The sequence below is a fragment of the Sinocyclocheilus anshuiensis genome, unplaced genomic scaffold (genome assembly GCF_001515605.1).
Source record: "Sinocyclocheilus anshuiensis isolate Anshui unplaced genomic scaffold, SAMN03320099.WGS_v1.1 scaffold248, whole genome shotgun sequence".
Lineage (NCBI taxonomy): Eukaryota > Metazoa > Chordata > Actinopteri > Cypriniformes > Cyprinidae > Sinocyclocheilus > Sinocyclocheilus anshuiensis.
The window spans coordinates 12,758-21,692 of record NW_015555734.1 but is presented as its reverse complement, the minus strand read 5'-3'; the positions used below and the strand labels follow the sequence as shown (position 1 = coordinate 21,692).

Genomic DNA, 8,935 nt, shown 5'->3' with positions numbered 1-8,935 from the left:
TTTTAGGTAGGCGTGGTTGACTCTTAACTTTTATAAAGAATATCTCTTTGGATTTGAGACTTTAGTCTTTGCAACTTTACAGATCTTCTTTATGCACCAAGAGCTTGTAACACTTCAAAGAGAAAGGAAAAATTGAAATTGCATCATATGACCCCTTTAATAAAAACTGAGCACTTATAAATTGTTTTTTTTCTCATGTTCAACTAGATTCTACACATTCTTTTAGAAAATGTGACTAGTGTGCTTCCTTTACAAAATTTGTCGTCACAATGCTAGGGTGTTGTATGTGGTTCTGTGAGGTTGCCAAGGTGTTATGAGAGGTTGCTAGGGTTTTGGGTGGTTACTTGGTGGCAGGGTTATTTAATCAAAACTTAAACTAAAACCATAAACCATCATTCATTTCCTGAAATAAAAGAAACTTTAACAGACATAAAATTGCGTGTGTGTTATATATATATATATTTATTTATTAATTTATAAATGTATAAAATAAAATGTATTAATTTTTTGGTAATGAAAATGAGGCTCCAAGGGACATACAGTACAATCAATATTCAGCCCCATTTTACTTCATGAAAAAATTAAATATGACATCCATCCTGATTAAGGTCTAATGACTTGAATTGACTTGGGTCATTGCAAGTCTTTTCTGTCATTTTATAAAATTAGCTTATTCTGAAATGCAATAGCACACTTCTTCAAGCCACAAAATTTGAAGTATCATTCATTACCATGGAACAAACTGTGCATTATAAGATGCGTGCCAAAGGGTCAGTTCAAATATGGCAAACTACCACTTTACCAAATCACCACCACAATGAAATGTGGGCAAATGTAGATGTGGTTAGACCTTTCCACTTGGTTCTGCTGGAGAATTAGTAGCTCTTCTCTTTTCTGCCTCTTGCTTGAAAGACAGGAAAGCTGTTAATGGTGTTTTGGCAGGTAATCCATGACCTTCATCAAACTCATCATCTTCACCACTGAGGGACGTCCCATCACTATCACTACTGCTGCCTGAAATTTAAAATTCAATTGTGTTGTATACTGATTACATGGAGAATCATCTCTGTATTTAGATCATCATGTAACTAAACAACATTATGGAAACATTCTTACTCGAATCACTCAGACTTGCACACCCTCTTTTGCCCAACCTGGGGGTGTGGCTAACCTTCCCCTTGCTCTCTGTTTCCATGGAAACATGGCTAGGCTCCTGTTAGTTACAGAGGAAGATGAATGTGATTATTGGAAGGTGTTAAAGCCACCCCTGAGGACATACGATACGTGACTGTGCATGCGTGTATTATCGAATTATCACCTTAATGAAACTGCCTCTGGTTTCTATATTGTCTAAAATATTATACTTTATATTAAATATTATATTGAATAAATACAATTTTATAAAAACATTTTATTTTATATTTCAATTTATTTTATTAACATTAGATTCTTTTTTACTTAAATATAAAATTAATATTTTGTAAAAAATCATTCCATTTTTCTACCAAGACTTGTTTGCACACATTTTATGCAGACAATAGGGAATGCATATATTAGCATGTCTATCGGCGTCTGTCCGCTGTGGCCACACATACCTCCGGGGATTCTTTGCGCGCCCCCTCGAGCGCTGCCTCCTCCTCCTTTTTGAAAACAGTGTAGAAAATGTACACCAGCAGAGAATAGAAGGCATACATGTTTCCTGAGGTGCAGATGTTACAACGACAGCGACTGGAAATAAATGCTTTGTCTTCACAGCATCCCTCTGCTCTTCTCACACTGCAATGCAATCAGACAAGTCTTACTAAACCACTGTTCCAAAAGCAAATCCAGTCCAGATGACATTTCCATTGTCATCAAGCTCCACAGAACGATGCTATTCCCAGTGTTTTGCAGAGTCTTACCATCTGCTGAGGTTGATCCTCAACAACTGCAGTTACTGCATTCTCATTCTTCAGCTTTGAAGCTCCACATGGTGATTCTGCAGGAGTGTTTGTGCCTGTTCACCGGTGTTTCTGGGATTTGGATGGCAACACCAGCTCTTGACTATGCACATCGGTCCAACCTGCTATTCCTGGCTTCCTTTTCCCCTCCTTCTTCTCCTCCACTCTCAATATCCATCTCTCTCCTCCCCCTTCCTCTCTCTCTCCTCAGCAGTGTTTGAGCGCATTCAGCGCAGAGGTGCCGTGCACTGCAGTGGTGGGGTAAAACTAATGGAAATTGATGAGAGAGGGAGAACAGGAAGTCAAGTGCTCAACAAAACACTCTGATATTGCTATATTCAAAGTGACAACCAAAGGGATTCTATGGTGATGAATCATAAAGAACCAAAAGTGCTTGTTTCTACCACAGCAGGATTGTGAATTAACACAGACTCATAGAGCTTAAAGTCTGTTGATGATCTTTTGTACCTGTAAGCAGAATACTGTGGTGATAACTAGATTAGAACTTGGGAACTAGGGTGTTGAGGAAGGCTGCCAGAGTGTTGTTACATGGTTGCTAAGGTGTTCTGAGAGGTTTTAGCATGTTAAATGATTTCTGCTGTGTTCAAGATGGTTGATATGTGTTAGGTGGCCGCTAGGGTGTTCTGGGTGGTTGCTTGGTGTTTGGTAGGGTAACCTAGATTATTGCTAGGAATTTGCTAGGGCAGTGGTTCTCAATTCCATTCCTCGCGTACCACTGCTCTGCATATTTTGCATGTCTCTCTTATTTAACAAACCTGATTCAGATAACCAGCTCATTAGAAGAGAGCTCCATGCACGAACTGTGTTCCGATTGACATGGTCCCTGCACAGTGTTCTTTGCTTCCACGGGTTAAAGCGATCTTCCAGAATGCGATTTCGGTGGAGGGGGAAAAGGGGGAAAGGGGAAAACCGACAAAGAGGAAAACTGCAGAAAAAGCATGATTGGGCTACTTCTGTTTGACAGACCTGGGAACCCTGATGACAGTGAAAGGCGACGAGAGAGGACCAGGCCTGGGACTTTACATCGTTGTTTTGTTTACATTTATTCATCAGTTTGTTATTTATGTTTATTTTGTTATTGAAGTTACATTACGCTTAGCATAGGGTATGCTAAGGTATTTATAGATGGTTGCTAGATATTTGCTAGATTGTTCTGGATGGTTACTAGGGCTATAGTTGTTTTCTAGGTTGTTCTAGATGGTTTCATGTTAGCGTGTTATACACATGTACACATAATATGCACAGGTAGATTCCACATTTAACCACTCCAGACACGTTGACACATATGCCATCTTGGAAAGGTCAATGTGTTGTCACTTACAATAAAAATCAATGAGTTTACCAATATGCCACAACATTGCACAGCCTCTGGTTGTAAAACAAAATACATTCCCGAAGAAATGGGATAAACTTTCACAGGTGAGAATGTGTTGGTTTGTGGTTTTAATATGTATTAAGTCAATATTACTGGTTTTTAAACTATGGAAACTTTTAATGTTGTGTTAGCTAACAGCTTCGCCTTGTTGTATTGCGTTAGTTTACCAAAATCATCTGCTGAAGTCTATTGCAGATATAAATCATACATGCCTATAACTATGGTTGCAGACACATAGTCAACTTGCTCTCAAGTGTTCACGGACCGACTTTGACTGTTCCAATATGGCGGACGGCTTACGTTTAGCAGCCCATAGAAAGAGCTGCTAATAAGACATCTTCGTATACTCTATCTATTCTAGATAGATGCTACTGTAGGTGTTTGCTTGGATGTTCTCGATGTTTGTAGGGTGCTCTAAATGGTTGCTAGGTGTCTGCTATGGTAGTTGCTATGTGCTAGGGTGTTCGGGGTGGTTGCTTGTTGATTGGTAGGGTATCCTAGATGGTGGCTATGTGTTTGCAAGGGTATTCGAAAAAGTTGTTAAGTGCATGCTGAGGTGTTCTAGATGGTTTCTAGATTGTTCTGGATGGTTGCTAGGGCTAGTTGTTTCCTAGAGTATTCTAGATGGTTGATAGGTGTTTCCAAGAGTGTCCTTAATGGTTGCTATGTGTTTGCTATGGTTTTCTAGCTAGTTAACATGGTGTTTTCGAGGGTGTTCTGGATGGTTGCTAGGGGACAGGTGTTTGCTTGGGTGTTTTGGATGGTTTCTAGGTGTTTGCCAGATGTGCTAAATGGTTTCTGGGGATAGATGTTTGCTAGGGTGTTCTAGATGGTTGCTAGGTCTTTGCTAGGGTGTTCTGGATGGTTGCTAAAGTCTAGGTGTTTGCTATTGTGTTCTAGATGGTTGTGAGGTATTTGTTGAGGTGTTCTAGATGGTTGCTATGTGTTTGCTAGGATGTTCTGGATGGTTGCTAGGGTCTAGGTGTTTGCTAGAGTATTCTACATTGCTAGGTGTTTGCTACAGTGTTCTGGTCGGTTGGTTGGTTTGTAGGTAGGTGATTGCTAGAGTGTTCTGAGTGGTTGCTTGTTGTTTGGTAGGGTGTTCTGGATGACTCTTTGTGGCTGGGTGGTTGCTAGTTGTTTACAAGTCAAATGAGCCCACTTGCAAGGCTCTATGATATCCCAGCCCTTAGTTACAGGGATATCCGCTAATGCATGTGATATTGGATTTTTATTTTTTGTCAGTTTAATTGTCTACTAGGCAAACATAGGGCATGAAGGGTATCATTTGCCTCTAAGTTTAATACTGAGGGTCAGGAGTTTTTAAAATGTATGAGCAAAAGCAATTCCACAGTCAATTGCATAAGCAAAACCAAGAGGTACCTCCCTTAGCAACTACCACTAAACTGAGGCAGAAGTAGGAGGGTTTCTGATGTAAAGGTATTACAAAGCACTGCTACTATAATACATTTAAAACCGAAGGGACACTTTATTGATATCAAGCTCTGTCTGATGATACCATCTTTTCCAAAGTGCCAGGGATAATCATCAATCAGCATGAATAAAGTGCCTTATGCTCAGGCCTCCAGGTTGTTTAATGCAGACTAAAATGGACCATCCTCATCATGTTCCCCTTCCCTAGTACAAGTGTCATAATATTGAAGAAATAAAAGTCTTATGGCTAATGTAAAATCATATGTCAATGGAGACTTCCTAAAAGAGTTTTACATTAGCGTTGATCTACAAGCATTAAATCTTGGCCTGTGATTCCCATGTGTCTCAAATCTGAATCCAGATTTAATGTTTAAAGTTTAAAAAAAAAAAACATTTAAATATAAAAAATTTGAATTACACAAGTTAGCGACTTATTCACTAAACCTGCTAATTCAGTTTGACAAAAATCTAGCTAAAAATAAATTGTAACAGCATACACTGTTTCTTTTACTGTGCTTCATTGTTTGAATCAACCTGTCCTCTGCACAAACATATAATACTATGTATGTTTAAACCGTTGTTGTCAGATCTGAGATCTCGCAAGAAAAACAAACTACATGTACCTGCAGAGCAAAATATCTTCTTTTGTGTTCAGCAGGAAGAAGAAATTATGATGAATTGCTTGTGCTATTCCTCATTTGTAAGTCACTTTGGATGAAAGCATCTGCTAAATGAATAAATGTAAATGCAGGATGAAATGTAAATGTTCATGCAGGTTTGGGTGAGTAAATGATGACAGAATTTTCATTTTTGGGTAAACTATCCCTTTAAGTTGCATTTCAGAAAACATCTTTTTAATAATTATATCATTTAGCAAAAAAAAAAAAATGTTTCACATATATAAATGGACATCGAAATCCATTAGTAAATTCATCAAATGCATTTACCAAAGTTGCTCATAATGAGTGGACATGGCAACACTGGTTTAAACAGAGTCCCATTCTTTCTTTACAAAGACTTCATTGCTGAAGATGCTAAAACAATTTATTCATTGCTCATGGATTTTACTAGCCCTCCATGTCAGTGTAATGGATTTAATGTTTATACAAATCACTCTATTATTTGATTACAGACGAAAAAACCCTCCAGTTCCTGTAGTACAATACAATATAATGTTAGCTTATTAAGGCAGAAGGCCTTTACATGCAGTAACACAGAGTGTATATGCCTGATAATAACCTGAGAGTAAGAAAGTAGCATTTTGTGGTTTTCTGTTGTCTTTGGAAACCATTGCTTACATCAGTCCCAGCCTTTTAAATCAAACAGGTATTTATTAAGGGCCTTCCCAGTGGTCCAGCATCCTAATGCCATGATGACTTTAAGGATCCAGCTGTGAAGTCCTTCTGTAGGCAACATGAGGGAACCCAAAGATCCAGATCTGCTCCTTGGGGAAACTAATAAAGGGAGACTGAGTGCTACACTCCCTACTGACCCTGCTGCATTTTCAGCAAACGCACACACTGTCAGCGAACAGGAGAGGGTGGAAAAGGCCAGGCAGCGTGACATAATGACCAACCCATCTGACGATAGCCAATCAGAGAGTATTACAAAAAAAGCAGAACCAATCAGGAGGATACGAGCAGTGATGTGGTCCTCACTTAGCCACAAGAAGTCAAAAGTAATAAGAGCAGGACCAAGTGATTCACCTGCCCATTCTAGATCGTTCGTGAGTGATTTGATAGTTTGGTTACTGGGAGAAAAGACTGAAAGGACAGAGGAAAAGCCAATCAGGAGGAAGCCCACTGATGAGGCTCTGTGGTCCTGCGAACAGAGAAAAAAAGTCATAACAGTGCATATGCATCTTACTAACAGTTGACTAAGACACCGAATGGATGTTTACCTTGAATAGCAGATAAGCAGCATGCAATGATGAGACAGACAAAATCATACATGTCACGGCTGTGGTATACTCTCTTATTAAATCCATTAATGCCCTATGAACATATAAAACACAGATGCATAAATCAGTGCACTTATAAGTGTGCACTGCACTACGAACATGATGTTTAAGTATAACATCACTGAAATACATATACAGTTATAAAATCGAAATCCATTAGTAAATTCATCAAATGCATTTACCAAAGTTGCTCATAATGAGTGGACATGGCAACACTGGTTTAAACAGAGTCCCATTCTTTCTTTACAAAGACTTCATTGCTGAAGATGCTAAAACAATTTATTCATTGCTCATGGATTTTACTAGCCCTCCATGTCAGTGTAATGGATTTAATGTTTATACAAATCACTCTATTATTTGATTACAGACGAAAAAACCCTCCAGTTCCTGTAGTACAATACAATATAATGTTAGCTTATTAAGGCAGAAGGCCTTTACATGCAGTAACACAGAGTGTATATGCCTGATAATAACCTGAGAGTAAGAAAGTAGCATTTTGTGGTTTTCTGTTGTCTTTGGAAACCATTGCTTACATCAGTCCCAGCCTTTTAAATCAAACAGGTATTTATTAAGGGCCTTCCCAGTGGTCCAGCATCCTAATGCCATGATGACTTTAAGGATCCAGCTGTGAAGTCCTTCTGTAGGCAACATGAGGGAACCCAAAGATCCAGATCTGCTCCTTGGGGAAACTAATAAAGGGAGACTGAGTGCTACACTCCCTACTGACCCTGCTGCATTTTCAGCAAACGCACACACTGTCAGCGAACAGGAGAGGGTGGAAAAGGCCAGGCAGCGTGACATAATGACCAACCCATCTGACGATAGCCAATCAGAGAGTATTACAAAAAAAGCAGAACCAATCAGGAGGATACGAGCAGTGATGTGGTCCTCACTTAGCCACAAGAAGTCAAAAGTAATGAGCGCAGGACCAAGTGATTCACCTGCCCATTCTACATCGTTCTGGAGTGACCTGACAGTTTGATTACTGGGAGAAAAGACTGAAAGGACAGAGGAACAGCCAATCAGGAGGAAGCCCACCGATGAAGCTCTGTGGTCCTGTTAACAGAGAAAGAAAAGTCATAACAGTGCACATGCATCTTACTAACAGTTTATATATAATCACTGCATTTAAGACATCAAATGGATGATTACCTTGAACAGCCAATAAGCAGCATGCAATGATGAGACAGACAAAATCATACATGTCACGGCTGTGGTATACTCTCTTATTAAATCCATTAATGCCCTATGAACATATAAAACACAGATGCATAAATCAGTGCACTTATAAGTGTGCACTGCACTACGAACATGATGTTTAAGTATAACATCACTGAAATACATATACAGTTATAAAGGATGTTTGTAACTACTGCCAGATACAACCTCTCACTGAATAATGCAACAAACTTGCATGTAAAAGACAGCTAAAATGAAAACGAAAAATGAACCATGTATTTAAATACAGTAATTCGACTACAAATTAAGCTACTAACTAATAAAGTCTGGATACTGTAACGTTACTCTCTGTAGCGAATAGGATTGTCACACTCTACCTGAGCAGCGAAGTCTTTCATTGTTCAGCGTGTAATAGCAGACATAGGAACAGCAAAACGTCAAGCTACTGAATTAAGATTTAAATCAAAGTGGTTGTAGTTTTGTTATGAGACCAAATGTCAAAGATTGTGCTCAGCATCTGTTTATCAAAAACTCGAGTGAGCACAGGAAGTGTGTGCAGTTCTGCGTTTAGCGGTGGTAGAGTGTGTGTTGTGCCCTCTAGCGGACGAGAGAGGAACAGCACCAATAGTCAAACAGTGGTGCAGCACTCAAGTAATTTTCCTCATTGAAGTATCTTCACATCCTGACAGCAATCAATAATTAAAGTGGTATAAATACAAAAATATAAATTTATGACTTCTGTGGAAGGCCCAGGACCATAAAATGTTAGCAGTGTTTTTACAAGAGGGAGGAATTTGATGGAATGGGTTTCAGTTGACACGACGAACTTGTGGAGTTTCTTCTCGACAGGTAAATTAAGCTAAACTTCAAGTTAAAGGGGTCATATGATGCGATTTAAATGTTTCCTTTTTCTTTGGAGTGTTACAAGCTCTTGGTGCATAAAGAAGATCTGTAAAGTTGCAAAGACTAAAGTCTCAAATCCAAAGAGATATTCTTTATAAAAGTTAAGAGTCAACCACGCCTACC

At 38.9% G+C, this 8,935-nt stretch overlaps 1 protein-coding gene and 1 long non-coding RNA gene across 2 annotated transcripts in view; both read right to left on the bottom strand.

Annotated features, from left to right (window-relative positions):
• Nucleotides 1-1,774, bottom strand: part of LOC107673049 (kinesin-like protein KIFC3) — an 18,809-nt gene extending 17,035 nt beyond the window's left edge. Inside the window, exons 1-3 of the mRNA XM_016466484.1 lie at nt 1,596-1,774; nt 1,117-1,213; nt 851-1,014 (exon numbers count right to left, since the gene is read on the bottom strand). Of these exons, the coding sequence (XP_016321970.1) occupies nt 851-1,014; nt 1,117-1,213; nt 1,596-1,694 (360 nt within the window). The 5' untranslated portion in view covers nt 1,695-1,774. The remainder of the gene's footprint in view (nt 1-850; nt 1,015-1,116; nt 1,214-1,595) is intronic.
• A 5,160-nt stretch (nt 1,775-6,934) lies between these two features.
• On the bottom strand, nt 6,935-8,516 carry LOC107673006 (uncharacterized). The gene is made up of 3 exons (XR_001632367.1): nt 8,287-8,516; nt 7,883-7,976; nt 6,935-7,786 (listed from the first exon to the last, which is right to left on the bottom strand). It is a non-coding gene; the product is annotated as an uncharacterized LOC107673006 (long non-coding RNA).
• Between the last annotated feature and the right edge of the window lie 419 nt (nt 8,517-8,935).